General features: G+C 33.6%; 2 protein-coding genes across 9 annotated transcripts; one reads left to right on the top strand and one right to left on the bottom strand.

Annotated features, from left to right (window-relative positions):
• The first annotated feature begins 1,269 nt into the window (after nucleotides 1-1,269).
• On the top strand, nucleotides 1,270-9,150 carry LOC111992550 (uncharacterized). 8 transcript variants are annotated; one of them, XM_065767316.1, is made up of 15 exons: nucleotides 1,270-1,479; nucleotides 3,779-3,898; nucleotides 4,336-4,404; nucleotides 4,530-4,620; nucleotides 5,390-5,473; nucleotides 5,557-5,675; nucleotides 5,789-5,890; nucleotides 6,412-6,528; nucleotides 6,839-6,904; nucleotides 6,999-7,065; nucleotides 7,853-7,906; nucleotides 7,979-8,056; nucleotides 8,219-8,275; nucleotides 8,355-8,393; nucleotides 8,676-9,150. In XM_065767316.1, exons 2-15 carry the CDS (start codon nucleotides 3,870-3,872, stop codon nucleotides 8,793-8,795), a joined length of 1,092 nt encoding a protein of 363 aa, XP_065623388.1. In that variant the 5' UTR covers nucleotides 1,270-1,479; nucleotides 3,779-3,869; the 3' UTR covers nucleotides 8,796-9,150. The 8 variants fall into 8 exon arrangements, with proteins under 8 accessions (XP_065623388.1, XP_065623389.1, XP_065623392.1 ...); XM_065767317.1 differs by having other exon boundaries at nucleotides 3,726-3,898; XM_024024430.2 differs by having other exon boundaries at nucleotides 1,272-1,479; nucleotides 4,519-4,620.
• A 1,295-nt stretch (nucleotides 9,151-10,445) lies between these two features.
• LOC111992486 (B3 domain-containing protein At2g33720) lies at nucleotides 10,446-16,604 on the bottom strand. Its single transcript, XM_024024341.2, has 3 exons — nucleotides 16,425-16,604; nucleotides 11,364-12,056; nucleotides 10,446-10,499 (listed from the first exon to the last, which is right to left on the bottom strand). Exons 1-3 carry the CDS (start codon nucleotides 16,602-16,604, stop codon nucleotides 10,446-10,448), a joined length of 927 nt encoding a protein of 308 aa, XP_023880109.2.
• Nucleotides 16,605-22,271: the final 5,667 nt, after the last annotated feature.

The raw sequence follows: 22,271 nt of genomic DNA, 5'->3' as shown, positions 1-22,271 counted from the left end.
ATAAATTTAAGCAATACCATGGATTCAGTTCATCTAAAATTATGTGAGATGACTGAAAATTACTCTCGAGCTATTGAATATTATAATTATGCCTTATGTGATGCATATGTTAAATAAAAATAAATTTAAAAATTAATAATATTTTAAGCCTGTTACGTTACATTGAAATTCATTTTAATCATTCTCTTAGATTTCTCTCCTGCCTTTTAAAGGTTAAAAGGCAAAAAATTATATTATGAGACGGCATTAAACATCTCTCTCACAACATGTGTGAATTTTATATTGTTACGAGAGAAATGCATCGTGAGATACCTTTTCTTAAAATACTCACTTATTATAGACTAATACTCCCTCCTTGCAACCTTGTAATGTACTTGCATTATTATTATTTTTTTTCAATATTTTGAAAATTGTTCTTAAAAGTGAAAACCAGGCACACATAATATAAAAATTATTCTCTAAAAACTAGCTACACATTCAATTTTTGAAAATTTTTTTTCATAAAAACAAAAACCCTCCTACCAAAAAAAGGACTTAATTTTTTTTTTTTTTAAATAGAACTTAAAGGACCAAATTGAAATCAAATTTAAATTAAAGAGCATTGTAACTTGTAATTAATAAATAGAAGAAACAAATGTTGGCCAAGCAAAGCGAGTACCAAAAAACTTTAAACACTCTCGAAGCTCTCGCAAATTTTACACTCCCCATAATCCTAGTTCCTAACATTTCGCGTGTAACTGGGAACATTAGTTAATGCGTTTCAAGTCAAGTTCTCTTAACCCGAAGTGAACAACAAGCAAGAAAAAAAACAGCAACTCTTAAAAAAAAAACACTTTTTTTGATTTGGAATACAGTACTAAAAGACAACAGTCCCACTTTCTTATCTTATTTTTTTTATTTATCTCTCTCTCTCTCTCTCTCTCTCTAGGACCCATAAATCTAAGTAAAGGCTCTAACTTGGAATACAAATTTAACACCAACCAAAATAGTGTTTCTGTCTCTTTCTCTATCTGAATCTGTCTCTGTCTTTTACTGGTTTTCTTGACATTTATTTAGGACACGGTTGATTTGCTTTGTTTTTATCCTTATTGAATACGGCACCATGTTGACGTTACACCACAGAACCAACTTGTTGAACATCCTCTGCATTTTCTATTTGCTTAGCTAAAATGGGTTTTATTAGTTTAAGTAATATAAAAATATGGTTTTCCTTAATTAATACTAAAAGCTAGTACTTATTCTTCTCTGTTATTATTCTCAATTGTTTTTATTACTTTATAGTTTCCATTCCTTTCTTTACTTTCAAACTTCCCTTCCTTTCCTTCCCTTTTGTAATTTCAAAAGGCGGACTCTTTCTCTCTGTCTCTCTCTTCTCTCTCTCTCTCTCTCATTATTTGTACAAATACTTTCTGTGCATGCTTTTGGTTTTCCCAGAAAGCAAAACAGCAAAAGGAGGAAATGAAGAAGACTTTCAACCCTGTAAGCTTTCCTTTTCTTTCTCTCTCCCTCTACGTGTATATGTGTATGTATGTATACCTTATGTGTTCGAATTCATAGCTCTACTACTTCTTTCTGTGCAATTTTTTTTTTTTTTTTTTTTTAAGATGAGCTTTTTATTTTTCTTCTTCGTGGGGTTTCTAGAAAATGATATTTAAATTGTTGTAGGCTTTGTTGGGCATGATTGGTGGTAATTTTCTATTTTGGGTTTCCTTTTTTGTTTGAGTTTCTCTCTCGGAGTCCCGTTTGGTTTCTGAGAAAACAGAGGAAACAGAGAAGGGGTGTGTTTGGAATCTGGAAGCGTTGTTTTTTTCATTGATTTTCTCTCTTCTTCTTCTTCTTCTTCTTCATTAGTTTTGTTTTTCTGGGGAGTTTGAGTTTCTATTTTCTTGGTGTCCCGTTTGGTTGCTGAGAAAACAGAGGAAATATAGAAGGGTGTGTTTGGTTGATTTGGGTTCGATTATACAATTTCTTTTCAGTTTAGGCAAAAGGAAGGTCTTGTTGTTTCTTATAATTTAAGTTAGTCAGTTATTTTAATATTATGTGTTTGATAACTGAGAAAAGAAAAGAAAAAGGAAAACAGCAAGAATTTAGAAGTTCTCATGGAGTAGTATTTGAACAGAGTTAATGCTTCTGTTTGGCTGGATTAGAATCTGTTAAGAGTTTTTAAGGTAACTCCATCATAGAGTTCCTTTTTTTTTTTTGTTTTTGAGAATAACTCCATCATGGAGTTCCTAAAATCCTATCCCTCCATTGAATTGGATTTTACCATGTCTTCAACGTTTGAACAAAAGTTGACTATCACTAATTTGGTATTTATTTGAAATTTTGATGACATGGAAAAATCCAGCTCGCTCATTTCAAAATGGATGGATAAAATTCTATAAACTCCATGGTGGAGTTATTAAGTGAAGAACTCTAGAGGATCTTAATCCTGTTTAGCTTATTTACTTTTCTCAATCCCTCCTTTGTCTTCTTTATCTATTTATTCCTCCTTTTAGTTTAGTTGAATTTGAAATTAAAATTTTTCAAATTAGATGTTGAGCTTATCTTATCTATCATAATCAAATAAATAAATAAATCTCATATTTTTGCATTTTTTTTAACTCCATGTAATAGTTTGCAGAGCCTAATGAAAAGAAAAGAAAAATAATATTTTGAGTATTATTTTTACTCAATTTGGTAGACATTCTTGTTTCCACAGATCGCAAATAATGAAAATGATTTATTATTAAAAGTTTTAACCTTTCAATTTCTTATGTAACTACTTTCTGGAATTTTTAAGGACAAAGTTTAGATACAAAATCGATTGTAGCCTTAAGCTACAAACTCAGTCAATATCTTTTTATTGGAGGTGAATTTTGACAAATTCACCATTGGATTGCATTTTTTTCTTATATTCTCCATGTTTGCAAAATTTCAAGAAAATTAAAGATCAATAGCTACGTCATCAATAAATTTTTAAATTGTAAGTTTTTGTAATTTAAAATTATGCATAAAATATAAAATTATAGATTATATATTAAATGATATCCGATTAACACAAAAATTGACATGTGCATTAAAAGCGTAAAGAACATGTAATTCAACGGTTAGATTTTCCAAATATGCAGTAATATTTATTTTATTAAGTAAGTTTGTAGCCTAAGGCTACAATCGATTTTGTAGCTAAACTTTATCCATTTTTTAATACTTTAAACCAAAAAAATGATAAAAATAATCTGTTATTCAAAGTTATACCCTTTCAATTTCTTATGTAACTAAACCAAACAAATAAATGATTTTTCATGTTGTTTTTGCTACATACAGTTTTAAGTAAAACACAAGTTTCTGGCCACTATACTAGATACTCTCGCAAATATGTCTATTGAACTAATGGAAAGAATGTAAAACTGTGCATTTGAAATATTCTGTTTGGTGAACTATGTGGTAAAATGCTAACTTAATGAGGTAGCATAAGATGGCATACTGACATAGTGATATGAATACAACACGGGTTAGTAGATACATAGAAAGGAGGACATGTTCATGGATAATAATTGACACTTGGAAATTTAATTGAGTAAAAATTTTGCATTAATGTGATTCTCTTCAACCGAAAAGCCAGTACTGGTTTAGTGTGCAGAAATTGGGGAGAACGCTTATGATACTACAACTGGGTTTGATTTATTTATTTAATTTTGGTGTACCTATCGTTTGACATCCTTTATTACTTGATTGTTGTGCAGATGGATTTTGATGAAAACTCCTCATTCTATTGCTCATTTATTTTTGTTGTCAGGCTCCTGTACTCTCAAATCTAAAGAGTAGGCCGTGTGTCTGCGGTTTCTTTGTCACGGTTACTTTGATTTGTGGTGCTTACTTCATTGGTAATGCAATTGTTGCAAAGGAATACAAAGAAGTACGTATGTCAGACGGAATATGCTCTTTTTAAATATTAATACTGGTCATATAAATTTTAGTTTGTGAGGGCGATTGATGTTCCTTAGAGAGAATATTCTTTGAATTGTTGAGGATGGAGTTTGTATGTTTTGATGGGATGTATATTGAGCTGATGTTAACTATTTAATTTAGAAAATATTTTGTGCCTCACTTTATACATTTAATTTAGAAAATTGTTCCTTTACACCTAATGATCATTTTAGTTCTTCTTCTTCTTCTTTATTGGTTTAAAGTGTCAGAAAAAAATCTGTCATATTGTTTGAGTTTCCTGGCCTTCATATCGTTTCAAAATCTGTCATTTAACTTAAAATTCACATTGATATATGGAAAAGATTTGTGTGATGATTATACTTTACTAGATTACATACATCATAACTCTTGAAATCACACATGCAGAGATTCACAAGATGGGAAGAAACTCCTCCTATGCAGAATACAAAGTCTAATGACTCTAATATGTGCAAGGTGTGTCTTATTAAAATAATAAAAGGAATTCCTTTCTATATTGGCGCATTAAGTTGAATTTTTTTCCCTAATTTATCTTTTTCTCTCTTTTTCTTGTCCCCTGAAATACCGTAGAGTCGATGCAGGCCTGTTGGGAGTGAGTCATTACCAGAAGGAATTGTTGTCAAGACATCTAACTTGGAAATGCGGCCATTATGGGGTTCCATTCCAGAAAATGTAAGTGAAGCCACTGATCAGATTCTCAATGGTTGGATGGCAAAATCATCAGATATATTATAATATTTCACTACATTTTAGTTGTGGTTTTGTTAACTTACATGATAATTAAAATTTGGTACTACAAATTGCTAAAGAATCATCCAAGCTTTCCATTAGTTGTGATTCAGGACCAGTGTATGACTGACAAAATTGATGTTCTTTTTTGTTGCATCAAGTTCCTTGTATCTTTGAAAATAAATCCTTTTTGAATTATAGGCAATCAATTATATTTGTCTCTGATGCATGAATTGTTTAGGGGATGCCCATGATGGTAGCATCACCAAGGGAGATCATATTTTTCAAAGTAAACCATTCTTTGTTCCATGACAAGCAAAAGCTGAAAAGATGGCATTATTTAACTATATTTCTCAATATTAGATTTAGCAGGTAGGCTGACCAGACAAAAGAATTATACTGATTTTCCAAAATCTATAGGATATGCAGCAAAAGTTGCTTGAATAATTTTATCATCTTGCCACTACCTGCTAAACCCACTGAGATGCCCTGTGGATGCCTATGCTTATATAGTTATTGTGCCAAATTGAAATTTCCTGAGAATTAGATAATCTGAACATTTCATAGTTAAGACTTAAGAGACATACATTAAATGATACACTTTTGCACTAACGTGTTGATCTTCATTATTTATTTATTTATTTATTTATTTTATCTTCCCCATTGTTTTTAACACATATAAGGTGCACATTTCAATGTTTTTCAATGTCAGAACAATGCAAAGCCTTCACTTAACTTGTTAGCCATTGCAGTTGGAATCAAGCAAAAAGATTTAGTGAACCAAATTGTGAAAAAGGTGGGTCTTGCTTTCCTAATTCCCTTGTATTCCTGATTTTTTTTACTCATATTTTTTTGTAATGTCTTTTCATCCTTTTGCAGTTTCCTTTGAGTAATTTCGTTATAATGCTTTTTCACTATGATGGTGTTGTGGATGAATGGGGGAATTTTTCATGGAGTAAACGTGCCACACATGTGTCTGCTGAGAATCAAACGAAATGGTAATTTTGATTCTTCCTAGATTGTTGTTTCCGTTTAAGTAATAATGGAAGGTGGACGTGTCCAAGTCTCAATGCATAAGGTTAATGTGAAACAATACCATGTCTTGATGTAGGTGGTTTGCCAAACGATTCATGCATCCAGATATAGTTGCTGAATATGATTATATATTTCTTTGGGATGAGGACCTTGGAGTTGAGAATTTTGACCCAATACGGTAAGTATGGCTTTGCAGTTGCTTTATCGGAATATTCTTGACCATCGTATACTGTTTACTCTCAAAGTCCACCCCCAGCCCTCACTGCATCGATGCTTTTGACAAAACATGTTAATCTAAATATTGAAATAAAAATCTGGTGTGTAATAGGCAAATGATAGGATCCTTAGAAATGTAAAACTAATGACCATTTCTCATGTTGTGGGAATAATAACATTTGTATCATTTCTTTTTTATAATAGAACATTTTTTGTAGTATGCATAAAACCCTTTTTTTTGCATTGAAAAATGTAGTCCTTATTCCATATGAAGAGGTGCTTCTGTAGGAGATCAGAGAGGAAAATATATTGTATTGAAAAGAAAATCAAGCATAACTGATAATAATAGGAGAAATAGTTCCTATCTGTGACTATGGAGATATTAACAGCATGATATAATCCTCCTCCACACCCCCCCCCCCCTCTTCTTTTTAATGAACTCAGATTTAAAGTCCAATCCTAACTATGGCGAATCTGTTGCAGATATCTATCTATTGTTCAAGAGGAGCAACTTGAAATATCACAGCCAGCACTTGATCCTCATAAGTCAGAGTTGCATCATCCAATTACCGTACGCAAAAAAAGATCAAGGGTACATAGGTCAGTGTAAAATCTTTTCCAGAACTAATTGGATACTGCATTAATAGACCTTTACTCCAGTTATTCAACAATAGATTTGAGCACTCATTTAGAAGACTTACTGCTCCTTTTCTCGGATAAGTAATACAGCCTTTCTTCAATGCTCACTTGCTTAGTAGTAGTATCTTTTTGAACACATGCCACGTCTTTTGCAATCTGTGAATCATTGGCTTATGCAGATTCAGATTATTGTCAGTTTCTTATAATTGTAATGGAAGGCATGCAGTACAATTGTGTTTGACACATTTTCACTTTTTTTTTTTAATAACAGAAGGTATTATAAGCTCAAAGGCGGTGGACGGTGTGATGCCCAGAGCACTGGTCCTCCATGTTTAGGGTACACAATCACCTGCTCTGTAACTGTTTCATTGTTATATCCTTTACTTTCTCATCCTCATCAATTTTAATATTGGATAAAACCTGTTATACAGTTGGGTGGAAATGATGGCACCTGTGTTTTCAAAGGTGGCTTGGCGATGTGCATGGTATATGATCCAGGTATGGAATACTCAAACCACCAGCGCATAAAAATAATGGTCACCGCCAGTGCTTAACAATATTGAATTGCATAAAGAGGAATTTTACAAGTTAACACTAAACGAATTAAGGTATCAAGAGGGTTTCATTCTCATGTAATTAACCTTATCAAATTGAGCCGCTTAAGTAAGCATCATGGATTATGTCCCACCTACTTTATGTTGATTGTAATTTTTCCCCCAGCCGTGTTAGCCTGAATAGGTCAACCATATTTGTTTTAAATGATTTAATAATGTTAATTTTGAAATAGGATAAAAATTTTTTCTATCCAACTGATATCAGGGTCTTGCATCAAACAAATCTCTTTCTATGGGCAGTTGGGCACCATGTGGACCTGGATTGAAACTGACCTGAATTAAAAGATTCAATCAGCATGAACCATGTGTTACAGGTCAACCTGAATCCACACTGGAAACTTAATGGCAATGGAAACACACTTTTAAAAATATGTATTTGTCTTTGAAGAATCTGTTTTTTTTTTTTTTTTTTTTTTTTTTGGTGGAGAGAATGATGAGTGATTCTGTAATATTTGTCTTTGAAGAATCTTTTTTTTTTTTTTTTTTTTTTTTTTTTTGGTGGAGAGAATGATGAGTGATTCTGTAAATTTAAATACTAGGCTACAGAATCAGGTTGGTAAAGTTTAGAAGACTAACCTTAAATTCAATCTGCATCTGATTGCTTTGTTCAGCTTTGCATTGCATCTTCCTTTCTGATAATTGTTCTATAATGTTTTTCCCCATCCGTTCAGAATGACTTGATCCATGCATGGGGCCTTGACAGAAAGCTTGGCTATTGTGCGCAGGTAACTATTCTGTCTTACAGCTTCATTTTTCAACTCTCTTGAGGGTCTTTTTGATGTTTGGACTTTTTTCAGGATCGAATGAAAAATGTCGGTGTTGTTGACTCTGAGTACATAGTTCATCTGGGTCTTCCCACACTTGGTGGCAATAAGGCAGGACATCTTCCTAATTTTTATATGGCACTATTTTGGGACTTAGTTGTTTAGAAATACTTATATGAGTGGTTGTCTTAATAGTTTCTTGTCTCGGTCTGTGGTATTTATGTTGAATGTTTGTGTTGTCTCTCACTTTCAACTACCTGTTTATTCATGTAGGTAAGCAATGATTCCCTGGCTCCAATTTTAAAAGAAAACTCAAACTCAGAAGCACTGGTACATTTTTCTAAAGCTCAGATTGAGTTGTACTAGATTCTTCACTGATGTATAATGTGTTCTCTTTTAAATTTTGTAGGCACCATCTGATTCCAATAAAGCTGATCCTAGATCTCAAGTAAGTCTTAATAATATTCCTATGCTAGTGGTTGCTAATATGTCAATTCTGCGAAGTTCTCTATATATGTGAAATAATTATCTTGTGCATTGCCCATCTCACAGTGTGTGGGTCTCATGACTATATGTGATCCACCCGCTATGAGAGGAAAAATGCATTTATGATACTAAGACACCTTCTCCTCTATGTTGGTGTTTGTATGGGCCGAGAATGTACATCTTCCATTGTATTTCACCCAAACCATTATCTAAAAAGTAATTAGTGAGTGATGATTTTATTCAGGTCAGGTTGCTATCCTATGCTGAAATGCGGATCTTCGAGAAAAGGTGGACTAATGCATCGAAGGAGGACAATTGTTGGATTGATCCATATCAACGATCAGTGAACCAGAGCACCCATTGATTTGATTTATAGAGAACCTTCATCCAAGCAAAGTGCAAGGTTGACAGCCATTCTAATACAAAGCCATAGAAGTTATACAGATTACCATGCATACAATTTTGCCACGATGTAAAAGAAATAGCTGATGTCTTATACTCTTTTTTTGGTCTTACACAAGGAGCTTGTGATGCAGTATAGCCGGCTTTTGTATCACATAGATTTTGCCCTGGCCAGGTTTTTTGTATTATTTATTTAGCAAAAAGTTATAGAAAATAATCTTCCCTTACAACATGGGAGATCCCTGACACTTGGAACATTTTTTGTAAAGGTTGTTGATAATTTTTTCTAATACAAAGTAAATATTTTTCCCCCTCAATTTCAGTGTCTTTTTTCTCTTGCCTTGGTGGCTGAAACTTGTTTTATAGGCGGGTAATTCATGCTTCTTAGCTGTTGATGTTAGGTTTTGATTCTAGCTTATGCTAATCAAAACACCAAAAGAAAGTTCTCCAGGAATCCCCTTTTCCCTATCTTTAGTCTGATATTAAGATTATAATCCAATATTAAGTATTTAAATTGCATGATCAGCTATTAGAGGTTAAAAATGTTAAGATGTGGGTTACCAATTAGTGGAATAAACTATGGCCCGGTGGCTTCCTTCTAAGATTTATATAGTAGCATTCATCTCCTAAATCAAGTCCTTCATACTCTTACATGGAAGATAACAGAATGAACTGAATATAATGCTTTAATGGAAAATGATAGAGAATCATAGAAGTACTATTTATTTTACTACTGCCTTACAAAATGAATTGGCAACTTATATGTTGTCTAAAAGGCTTGAAGGGAGAATCTAACGGATTAAATGAATTTAGGAATTATTAGACAACTTTGATTTTTTATATTTTTTTGACAAACAAAAGGTCAAATCTCACTAACTCATGAGATTATAAGAAATAAACAAATATTTGAACTGGCGAACTCACAAACTTCAAAGTTAAGTGAGTATTTGGGTATCCATAGTTTTTGATAGTTTATTTTTACTCTTTTTATAAATAAAAAAATAAATAGTTTTTGGGATGAATGTGTGGCAAAAAGTTAAAAAATAGCTTATTTAAAAAATAAAAATAAAACTAATTTTGATGTATTTTAAAATAATTAAAAAATTGAGACAAACAAACAAACTAAAATTTGATACTTGTTGTCTTCTTACATAAAATTAAACTAGACCAATTTGATCGAGTCTACGAGATCTTTGTTTCGTATTAGCTATGAATTGAGCACAATACAGTACCGCTATGCTTTCACTCAAGATGTACTCTAGTTTAGTTTTTATTTGATATTTCACTACACACAAGATTAATCATTAACGCATCTTTAAATTTGAAAGACAGAATAGTATTAGCTGTCTTTGGGTATGCTTAACCTGATGTCTCAGTTATTTAAGGAGCATTTGGCATAAGAAAAATTATAGGCATGCTTTGCTTTGAATTAATCAAATAGGAATATATATATATATATAAGCATATTACTCTTGAAATTATTATTTGCTTTCTTTGACTTTCAAAATATTTCTATTGGCGAGTTCAGCTCTACTAACTTACCTAGTGATACTATCCATCTGATGCAAACAAATCATCTATACAACTACACCCAGAAAAAATTTTACGGCAGTCAATCGGTGAGGTAATCCACAACATTGATTTCTGAAATTATGGCATTGTATATCTAACACAAGAAACCAAAATCAAACTATAATATGTCAGGATATATATATATATATGACCCAGACTCAGAGTTCTCAGCTTCTTCTACAGCAGAGGACATTAATTAAGGAATAGATGGAATTGGTCTCACTTCTATTTTGTTACAAGGTCTTGTTCTAATTTGCAGTTGTCTCCTTTTGTACCCCAATTCTCTTTAACATCTATATCGGTTTGGATAGATACTTCAAAGGAAATTATTTATTCTGTTCAGCCATTGAATTTCTCTGCAGTTGATTCTCTAAGACATGTTTGTACCAAGAGGTCAATACGCCCAAAGGTTCTCTTATAAAACATACTTGGATTTTGATAAGGTTCTTAAAGAATGTTTCACTTTTGAGTACTGTGGTGTACACTACTGCTGAAGACAGAATTAATATCCATAATACATTAATACATACAGAACAAGAAGGCAAAAATAGATGAACAGGGGCACCCTAACAAGTATAGAAAATAATGCTTATTGAATTTGATCAAGCCAACAACAACGATTATTCCAAAGAATAAAACTTGACCAAACCACAATATATACAAGATTAATTGCTTAAAAAAACTAGTGTTAAATAAACAAAAACAAAACAAAAGATATTTTCAGTTAACAATGTATATTACAATAGGGATAACAAAAAATCGTCCAAAAGTTAAGGAAAGAAAAGATGAATCTAATATATTTTTTTCCTAGCAAGATTAATTCACATATAAAACATCACGTAAGCCTAAAAAGTATGAAAGAGCAGAGTAGTTAATATATCTAATGTGCCGTTTGCAGAACAGAAAAATTGAACTTTGAATGGCATGGATCCCAGTAAAGCCCAATGATATCTCCTACCTTCAATTCCCTCCTAACCACAAAATCCCCGTGCCACTTTCCATTGAAAACATAGCTCTTAGATGAATGCCACTTCTTGAAAACCAACTCATAATCGGACATTGAGTCTTGATCGAAAACTGTTACACTCAATCCGTCACTCTCGATCTTCTTAACCGAGTCTGCACTAAAGAATGCCATAATATGGGTGTGGACAAGACTTTGATGCAGCAAGAGCCGGCTCGAACCACCAATATCACTCTTCGTGAGCGTCTTCGTGATTTTCCAGGGAGAAACAGCTCTCAGCGTCGTCATGGACGACGTGCCCTCCTCTTCTTGTGCGTTGGAGGCCACTATGGAATTGTGAGAAATAGAAGCGGCAGTAGCTCTCATATTATTGGAAGAAACCCATGATTTGTCAAACAGCGTCAGTGCCGTCGAAACCACTATTTGTTCTTGTTTGGTGCGAAACTCACAAGAAAGCGTTCGGGTGTTTTGGTTTTCGAGAGTTTGTAGCAGATTCTGAGTTCCGTCGTCGTCAGGTATCATGGCTTCTTCTTCGTTGCACTTGTCGGCGTTGAGTTCGGTGTGAAGCTTACAAGAAAGCGTTAAGTCGGTGGAAAAAATTTGAGTGTTCTGGTTTTCCAGAGTTTGCAGCAGATTCTGAGTGATGGGCATCATGGCTGCTTCTTCTTCTGCTAGTGGTCGTGCGGTCTTGGGTTTTAGAGAAAAAAAAAACCAATGAATGAATGAAAGATGAACAGAAAGCAAAGAGCGCTCTTAATTAGTGTACTGAGAAAAAAAGAAAAGAAGGGAAAGATTGTATATATAGAAAAAAATAGAATTTCTAATCCTCGTCGGACTCGGTTTATATTTACGTATATCCTTTGTTTTGAGAAAGTAGTCCAGTCCGAATTGCTAACGAAAAACGCAACCTCAAACCTTGTTTTGAATTCAACAGCTAATTACGTTTTTTGATAGGAACGACAGCGTTGCGTACCTCCGTGCGTGTGTGGTGTGTGTTGTGGACTGTAGAGCGTAGTACGGTGCCATTTTGGGGCAAAAAAAAGGACTGGGTTGGGAGTATTGTGGGCCGTGTCCGGGACCAGGCCCGTGGCCTAAGTTTAATGGTGGACCAACTGAAAACTAAAACTTGGATTTTAGTTTTTTTAAGTGTTGGACCAAGATTAACCGAATCCCTTGAAAACCAGAACAAAGACAAGATTTTTGGTCCAAGTTTTTTCTTACAATTCTACTCTATACTATGTAAGTTGGTTGGTTGGTTGTTTTTTTTTTTTTTTTTAATTGAATGACAGGTTTTTATGTCTTTTTAGCTTTTTCTTTTACTAGATGTTTTATTAGTTGTATTAGGATGTAAGTTTATAATCATTTTTAAAAATTACTTCTTATAAACTATTTAAAAAATTGTTTTATGTAATAGGAGTGTGAAAGTAAATTTATATAAATTACAAATTCTATCCTTTAATTTTTCTTCTCAACTAAACAAAAGAGTTTACAATTTATTCATTTTTCCATTCTCCCAATCAAACACACATGAAGGAAAACTAAATATAGTATATTTTATTTTTATCCTACCAATTTCCATCCTTCCATTTTTCTATCCTTCAACCAAAAAGAGCATAAGGTTTTGTTGATATTGTTGTTGTATTTGTGAAAGATGGTGTAAATGATAGTACTAAAAATTTTAATAATTTCTGAAAGAATATGATAAGGTGAAATGATTGAAATATAACAATAATTTGGAGGAATGACTAAATACAAGCATGCAAAAATAAGAGTTTGCACAAAGTAATTAAATTATATGGTTTAAAAATGAACACAAAAAATAATAATGATACTAAGTAACAAACCTTGTTGATTATGATCATCCCCTTGCTTCAACTCATTTGTGCTTTCAACTCATTTGTAGTCTACTTGAATTCTTTATTCAAATTTGTTCAAAGTACTAGTAAAGAATAAAAGATAAATCACTCCACAATCCACACTTTAAATATTAATTACTATCTTAAATATTTATAATCCACTTAATAATATAAAATTTACAAAAGAAAAACAAAGTGAAAAAAAATACTTAGTACTTGATTTCTTGAAAGTAAAATACCATACAAAAAAAAAATATAAAGATAAATCACTCTACACTCCACAGTCTACAATCTAAATACTAATTACTATCTTAAATATTTATAATCCACTCAATAATATAAAATTTACAAAAGAAAAAAAAAAGTGAAAAAAATTTACATAATACTAGATTTCTTGAAAGAAAGTACTATACAAAAAGGAAAAAAAAAAAAAAAAAGATAAAGATAAATTAATATTTATAATTCACTTAATAATATAAAATTTACAAAAGAAAAAAAAAGTGAAAAAATACCCAGTACTTGATTTTTTGAAAGTAAAGTACCATACAAAAAGAAATAAAAAAAAAATACTCCACAGTTCACAGTGCATAATCTAAATACTAATTATTATCTAAAATATTTATAATCCATTTAATTTTATAAAATTTACAAAAGAAAAAAAAGTGAAAAAAAAAAGTTACACAGTACTTGATTTCTTGAAAGTAAAGTATGAAAAGAAAAAGAAAAAAATAAACCACTCGACGGTCCACAGTTTAAATACTAATTAATATCCTAAATATTTATAATCCACTTATTAATATAAAATTTATAAAAGAAAAAAAGTGAAAAAATAACTCAGTACTTAATTTCTTGAAAATAAAGTACTATACAAAAAGAAAAAGAAAAAGAAAAAGATAAATCACTCCACACTCTATAGTTTACAATCTAAATACTAATTACTATCTTAAATATTTATAATCCACTTAATAATATAAAATTTATAAAAAAAGAAAAGTGAAAAAAAAAATTACATAGTACTTGATTTCGTAAAAGTAAAGTACCATACAAAAAGATAAAGATAAATTACTTCACAGTCCACACTCTAAATACTAATTACTATCTTAAATATTTATAATCCACTTAATAATATAAAATTTACAAAAGAAAAAAAAAGTGATAAAAAATACTCAATACTTGATTCTTAAAAGTAAAGTATCATACAAAAAAAAAAAAAAAAATAAAGATAAATCACTCCACAGTCCACAGTTCACAGTCTACAATCTAAATACTAATTACTATCTTAAATATTTATAATCAACTTAATAATATTGAATGTTGAGGTGTTGGTTACCAATTAGTGGGATAAACTATGGCATGGTAGCTTCTTTCTAAGATTTATATAGTAGCATTCATCTCCTAGATCAAGTCCTTCTTCGTACTCTTACGTGGAAGATAACAGAATGAACTGAATATAATGCTTTAATGGAAAATGATAGAATCATAGAAGTACTATTTATGTTACTACTGCCTTACAAAATGACTCGGCAATTTATATGTTGTCTAAAAGGCTAGAAGCAGGGAGAATCTCACGGATTAAATGAATTTAGGAATTATTAGACAACTTTTTTTTAAATATTTTTTTGACGAACAAAGGGTCAAATCTCACTAACTCATGAGATTATAAGAAATAAACAAATAAAAAGAATTATGATAAGGCAATTTCTTATTAGGATCGTTTCAATTTGAAATTTTACTATTGTTGTGGGTTTGGTTAATTTAATTGATAATGTTGTTTTGGAATTGAATTTCATCCATAACTCTACAACATAATAGTTTAGTTGTGCTTCTTGATTTGCCTCATGTTTATATTTATGGAGGTGGACTTTATTGTTAGGATATCCCATATGCCTTAAATATGAATGATAAGTTGGTAACAGTTTAGATTTGGGAAGAAAAAAGTCTTCCAATCCCAAGCTCAATTTCTATCATTAATTCGACCCATTTTTCCCCCCACTTAATTAAGTTATATTATAAGAGAGAAACAAAGCCACACTTACTTCTATTAAAGAAAATTAAAAATGGAGGTATTCTAGTCATTTAAAATTTAAATTAATAGGCGGGCTAGATTCAGGTATCTAAGATACAAAATCATTCCCAAACCTTTGTAAGTTTACAAATGTGAACCCAAATTTATCCTAAAGTCATTTAAAAAACACCAACTCATTACCTAGTGATACTATCCATCTGATGCAAACAAATCATCTATACAACTACACCCAGAAAAAAATTAATGGCTATCATGTAGATGGTTGTCAATCAGTGAGGTAATCCACAACATTGATTTCTGTAATTATGGCACTGTATATCTTACACAAGAAACCAAAATCAACTATAATTTGTCTGGATATATATATGACCCAGAGTTCTCAGCTTCTTCTACAGCAGAGGACAGTAATTAAGGAATTGATGGAATTGGTCTCAATTCCATTTTGTTACAAGGTCTTGTTCTAATCTGCTCGTCTCCTTTTGCACCCCAATTCTCTTTGACATCTATATCGGTTTGGATAGACTCTTCAAAGGAAATTATTTATTATGTTCAGCTATTGAATTTTTCTGTTGATTCTCTAAGACATGTTTGTACCAAGAGGCCAATATGCCGAAGGTTCTCTTATAAAACATACTTGGATTTTGATAAGGTTCATAAAGAATGTTTCACTTTTGAGGACTGTGGTGTACACTACTGCTGAAGACAGAATTAATATCCATAATACATTAATACATACAGAACAAGAAGGCAAAAATAGATGAACAGGGGCACCCTAACAACTATAGAAACGAATGCTCATCGAATTTGATCAAGCCAACAACAATGATTCCAAATTTGACCAAACCACAATATATACAAGATTGACTGCTTAAAAAAACTAGAACGTGTTAAAAAAAAAAAAAAAAAAACAAAAACATAACAAAAGATGTTTTCAGTTAACGATGTATATTACAATAGGAATAACAAAAAATTGTCCAAAAGTTAAGGAAAGAAAAGATGAATCTAATATGTTTTTTCCTAGCAAGATTAATTCACATATAAAAGATCACGTAAGCCTAAAAAGTACTGTATGAAAGAGCAGACTAGTTAATACATCTAATGTGCCGTTTGCAGTACACAAAAATTGAACTTTGAATGGCGTGGATCCCAGTAAAGCCCAATGATATCTCCTACCTTCAATTCCCTCCTAACCACAAAATCCCCGTGCCACTTTCCATTGAAAACATAGCTCTTAGATGAATGCCACTTCTTGAAAACCAACTCATAATCGGACGTTGAGTCTTGATCGAAAACTGTTACACTCAATCCGTTACTCTCGATCTTCTTAACCGAGTCTGCACTAAAGAATGCCATAATATGGGTGTGGACAAGACTATCAAGATCAAGGCAGTGTATGTAAGCATGAAGATCAGAAGAAGTAGCAAATGTCCAAGATAGATAAAATGTATGAAGATAAAGCTGTTGTAGTTTAGCATTTATATTTGTATCATAAGTAGAATACGACTTGTAGCTTTAGTTAGTTTCTATTGTAAGTGATGACACGTGAGTTGAAGTAAGGCACATGAGAGAGGTTGTTATTCTGTTATTAGGATTAACCGCTTCTGTTATTGGTGCTTAGTGAAACTAACTGTATATAAGGCATAAGCTAAGTTAATAAGAATCAGTTTTTAGATTTTCCCAATTATATTTCTTTCATATGGTATCAGAGCTCTCTAGAAACCCAAAATTCTAGGGTTCGACATTTGGGAATTTTCTTTCATCTTTGTCCGCCATTGTTGCTTCTCTTCAAGCTTCTCATATCCTTTCAAAGTTTTCTTTTTTTTTCTTCAAATGGCAAACACAACAGCCGCAAACACTTCCACCACTGAATCATCATCTTCTTCGCAAGACTCATATCTTTTCAGTGATCCTCTGTTTTTACATCCTGGAGAAAATCCAGGTGCTGTTCTTACCTCTCAGCCTTTAATTGGAGAAGAAAACTACTCTGCTTGGGCAAGGTCAGTAAGGAAGTCTCTGATTGGCAAAAATAAACTTGGTTTTATAGATGGTTCCATTACCATCTCTTCTCCATTGTTGAATTCATCTACTGCAATTCAAGCATGGATCCGTGCTGATAATATTGTTGGTACGTGGATCATTAACTCAATGTCACCAAAGCTTCAAGGTAGTATTATATACAGGGATACTGCACTTGAAATTTGGACTGAGCTTCGAGATACATTCAGTCAAGGAAATGGCACCAAGATTTTCAACATCCAGAAACAAGTTGCTGAGACTCATCAGGGAGAGCAATCACTCACTGAATACTTCACTCAGCTTAAAGTCTTGTGGGATCAGCTTCAGAATCTGAGTCCATTTCCTCAATGTACTTGTGGCAAATGTGTATGCAACATCAATCAGAAATTGAAAGACCTTCAAGCCAAAGAAGCCACAATGAAATTCCTTATGGGAGTCAATGATGTGTTTTCTCAGGTTAGAACACAAATTCTCCTCATGGATCCATTGCCTTCTGTTAATAAGGCTCATTCTTTGTTTGTTCAAGAAGAAATGCAAAAATCAGTTACAAATTCTGTTAGAGTTGAGTCTACAATTTTGGCTACCAAGAGCTCAGGCAATAATTCAAGAGGAAAGGAAAGACCATTATGGACCCACTGTGGAAAGTTAGGTCACACTGTGGATAAATGTTACAAACTCCATGGTTTTCCCCCGGGTTACAAATTCAAGAATAGAAATGTGATGGCTCATCAAGTTTCAACCCTTGCAAATCAGTTTCAAGGTCATTGCTTGGCTCCAAATACTGATCACAATCATGCTGCAAATCAATTTCAAGGTTTTTGCTTGACTCCAAATGCTGATCACAATCATGCCCCAAATTTTGTCACTGCTCAAGCACCTACATTTACTCCTGATCAGTACCAGCAGCTTCTATCCTTAATTGGAGTTCCTCACAATTCAACAGCTCAGGAACCTCACATGGTCAATGCTGTCTCTTTACCATCCAATGCTGTAGCAGGTAATGTTTCTCATTCACCACACTCAGTCTTTTCTGCTAAAGTTGTGAATAGAAAGGCTTTTAATGTGGAAACCTGGGTTATAGATACTGGTGCTACAGATCATATAGTCTGTTCAGTGAATTTATTGACTTCTTTTGCTGCAATTGCACACACTGTGGTTGAATTGCCTAATGGGGAGACTGCTCTTGTGACTCATGTTGGTACAATTAAGCTTTCCCCACATATTACCTTAACCAATGTTCTGTGTGTACCTTCCTTTTCTTTCAATTTGATATCTGTCAGTGCTTTAACTCAATCTCAACCTCTTTGTGTTGTTTTCCTTTCAAATTACTGCTTTATACAGGCCCTTACCTCTTGGAACACGATTGGAATGGGCCAAATGCATGATGGACTCTATCTGTTACAAAGATCTAGTCTTTCCCAAGCTTCCAAGTCTCTTAATGATTTCTTCTTACAAAATAAGCTCAGTTCTTTCACTGCTTTTTCATCTACTGTTTCTCATGCCAATTTGTATTCTCTATGGCATTCTAGATTAGGACATCCCTCGGACATGAAAGTTCATTCTTTAAGTCATCTTTATCCATTCTTACAAAATTGTTGTACTAAAGACTGCCTTGTATGTCCTTTGGCCAAACAAAAGAGATTACCATTTCCTTTTGATAATAAAAGAGCTATTCATTCCTTTGATCTTATTCACATGGATGTTTGGGGGCCATTTTCCATTTCTACTACTGCTGGTCATAAATATTTCCTTACAATTGTTGATGATACATCAAGGGCCACTTGGGTTTTTCTCATGAAAACTAAATCTGAGGTCAGACCTTTGATTCTCTCCTTTTACAATATGATATACACTCAGTTTCAAACCAGAATTAAGGCCATTAGAACTGATAATGCTTTGGAATTTAATATGATTGAATTTTACAATTCCAAAGGCATCATTCATCAACAAAGCTGTGTTTACACTCCATAACAGAATTCAGTTGTGGAGAGAAAACATCAGCACATTCTAGCCACAGCTAGGGCTTTACAAATTCAGTCCAAACCTCCTCTTGTTTTCTGGGGAGATTGTGTGCTCACTGCTGTCTATTTGATCAATAGACTCCCCACTCCTCTTCTACAAAATAAGTCCCCATATGAGGTGTTGTTCAATAAAATTCCTTCTTATTCTCACCTTAGGACTTTTGGCTGCCTCTGTTTTGCTTCTAATGTCAACCCCCATAAGAATAAATTCACTCCTAGAGCTAGGAAGACAGTTTTCTTAGGATATCCTTTTAACATCAAAGGTTACAAACTATTTGACCTTCAATCTCATTCTATTTTCATCTCTAGAGATGTCATCTTTCATGAAACGGTTTTTCCTTTTGCTTCAAATCATCCTATTACTTCTTCTGCCTTAATTCCTTTGCCCAATTTTCCTTCTATTTCCCATATTCCTCTTGCTTCTATTCCCTCTGTCAATGCTGATTCTCTTCCCTCTGTCAGTGCTGATTCTTTCATCCAAATTCATCATGATCTTGACACAGATGACCAGGCTTTTCCTGATGCCTTTGATCATCTTGCTACTGATGTTCTTGATCATGATATTCCTGTTGTTCCAAGTGTGCACCCTGATGCTCCTAGAAAGTCTAGTAGGATCTCTAAACCTCCATCCTACCTTAAGGCTTATCATTGTAACCAAGTTTCCTTAGCATCCATTGCCAATCAGTTCCAATCAGGTACTTCACACCCTTTTTCTTCTTATCTCTCTTATGCCACCTTATCTCCTTCCTACAAATCCTTTTGTTGCTCAATTTGTACCAACACAGAACCACAGTTTTTCTCACAAGTAGTGGTTGATCCTAAGTGGCAAGCTGCCATGGATACTGAAATTGCTGCCTTGGAAGCCAATAACACATGGACTGTCACTCCTTTGCCTCCTCATAAACATCCTATAGGATGCAAATGAGTCTATAGGATTAAATATAAAGCTGATGGGTCTATTGAAAGATATAAAGCTAGGCTGGTTGCAAAAGGTTTCACTCAAAAGGAAGGATTGGATTACCTTGAAACCTTCAGTCCTGTTGCCAAAATGGTTTCTGTGAAGTGTGTGCTTGCTGTGGCTGCTGTGAAAGGCTGGTTTCTCAGCCAACTTGATGTTAACAATGCATTTCTTCATGGTGACTTACATGAAGAAGTGTACATGGCTCTTCCACCTGGTTTTCACAGCAAGGGGGAGCATGGTGAGCAACTTGTATGCAGACTGAACAAGTCTCTTTATGGCCTTAAACAAGCCTCAAGACAATGGTTCTCAAAGTTTTCAAGCACACTGATCCAGCTTGGGTTCATTCAGTCCAAGGCAGACTACTCACTCTTTACCAGGCAACAAGGAGGTTCATTCATTGTTTTGTTAGTATATGTTGATGATATGCTCATAGCCAGCAATGATAAGGAGCAGGTTGATCAGTTTAAGGTGATGCTGAATCAGAAATTTCAGTTAAAGGACTTGGGTGCATTAAGATATTTCCTTGGTTTGGAAGTAGCTACGACATAAAAAGGCATCTCCTTGTGTCAAAGGAAGTATGCTCTTGAGATCTTAGAAGATGCAGGGTTTCTTGGATGCAAACCTGTCAAAATTCCTATGGATCCAAATCTCAAACTCAGCAAACATGAAGGTTTATTACTTGATGACCCAGGGCAGTATAGAAGGTTGGTGGGAAGGCTACTGTACTTAAGCATCACTAGACCAGATATTACATTTGCAGTTCATAAATTAAGCCAATTTATGGCTAAACCAAGAAAACCACACCTTGAAGCAGCACTGAAGATTTTGCAGTACTTGAAAAATGAACCTGGCAGAGGTATTTTCTTCTCAGCCAAATCAGAGTTGCATGTGAAAGGCTTTACAGATTCGGACTGGGCTTCATGTCCAGATACCAGAAAGTCAGTCACTGGATATTGTATATTCATTGGAGATTCTTTAGTTTCCTGGAAATCAAAGAAACAGTCTACTGTTTCCAGATCCTCTGCAGAAGCAGAATACAGGGCAATGGCAGTCTCCACTTGTGAAATAGTTTGGATTCTCTATTTGCTAAAGGATCTTCAGGTCAATCACAGTAGAGAAGCATTGCTATTCTGTGACAGCCAGGCAGCTCTCCACATAGGTATGAACCCTATTTTCCATGAACGAACGAAGCATATAGAGATTGATTGCCATGTTGTGAGGAATAAAGTGTTGGAGAAGGTTGTCAAGCTGATTCATGTTAGAACTCAGTCCCAGTTAGCAGACCTGCTTACTAAAGCCTTGAGTCATAAACAGTTTTCAGAACTATTATCCAAGATGGGACTTATCAACATTTATCAACCCGAAGTCCATCTTGAGGGGGAGTATCAAGATCAAGGCAGTGTATGTAAGCATGAAGATCAGAAGAAGTAGCAGATGTCCAAGATAGATAAAATGTATGAAGATAAAGCTGTTGTAGTTTAGCATTTATATTTGTATCATAAGTAGAATACGACTTGTAGCTTTAGTTAGTTTCTATTGTAAGTGATGACACGTGAGTTGAAGTAAGGCACGTGCGAGAGGTTGTTATTCTGTTATTAGGATTAACTGCTTCTGTTACTGGTGCTTAGTGAAACTAACTGTATATAAGGCATAAGCTAAGTTAATAAGAATCAGTTTTTAGATTTTCTCAATTATATTTCTTTCATAGACTTTGATGCAGCAAGAGCCGGCTTGAACTACCAATATCACTCTTCGTGAGCGTCTTCGTGATTTTCCAGGGAGAAACAGCGCTCAGCGTCGTCATGGACGACGTGCCCTCTTCTTCTTGTGCGTTGGAGGCCACTATGGAATTGTGAGAAATAGAAGTAGCAGTAGCTCTCATATTATTGGAAGAAACCCATGATTTATCAAACAGCGTCAGTGCCGTCGAAACCTCTTTTCGTTCTTGTTTGGTGCGAAACTCACAAGAAAGCGCTTGGGTCTTTTGGTTTTCGAGAGTTTGTAGCAGATTCTGAGTTCCGT

The sequence above is a fragment of the Quercus suber genome, unplaced genomic scaffold (assembly GCF_002906115.3).
Source record: "Quercus suber isolate HL8 unplaced genomic scaffold, Cork oak 2.0 scaffold_793, whole genome shotgun sequence".
Classification (NCBI taxonomy): Eukaryota; Viridiplantae; Streptophyta; class Magnoliopsida; order Fagales; family Fagaceae; genus Quercus; species Quercus suber.
This window is presented reverse-complemented; position numbering and strand designations above follow the sequence as displayed.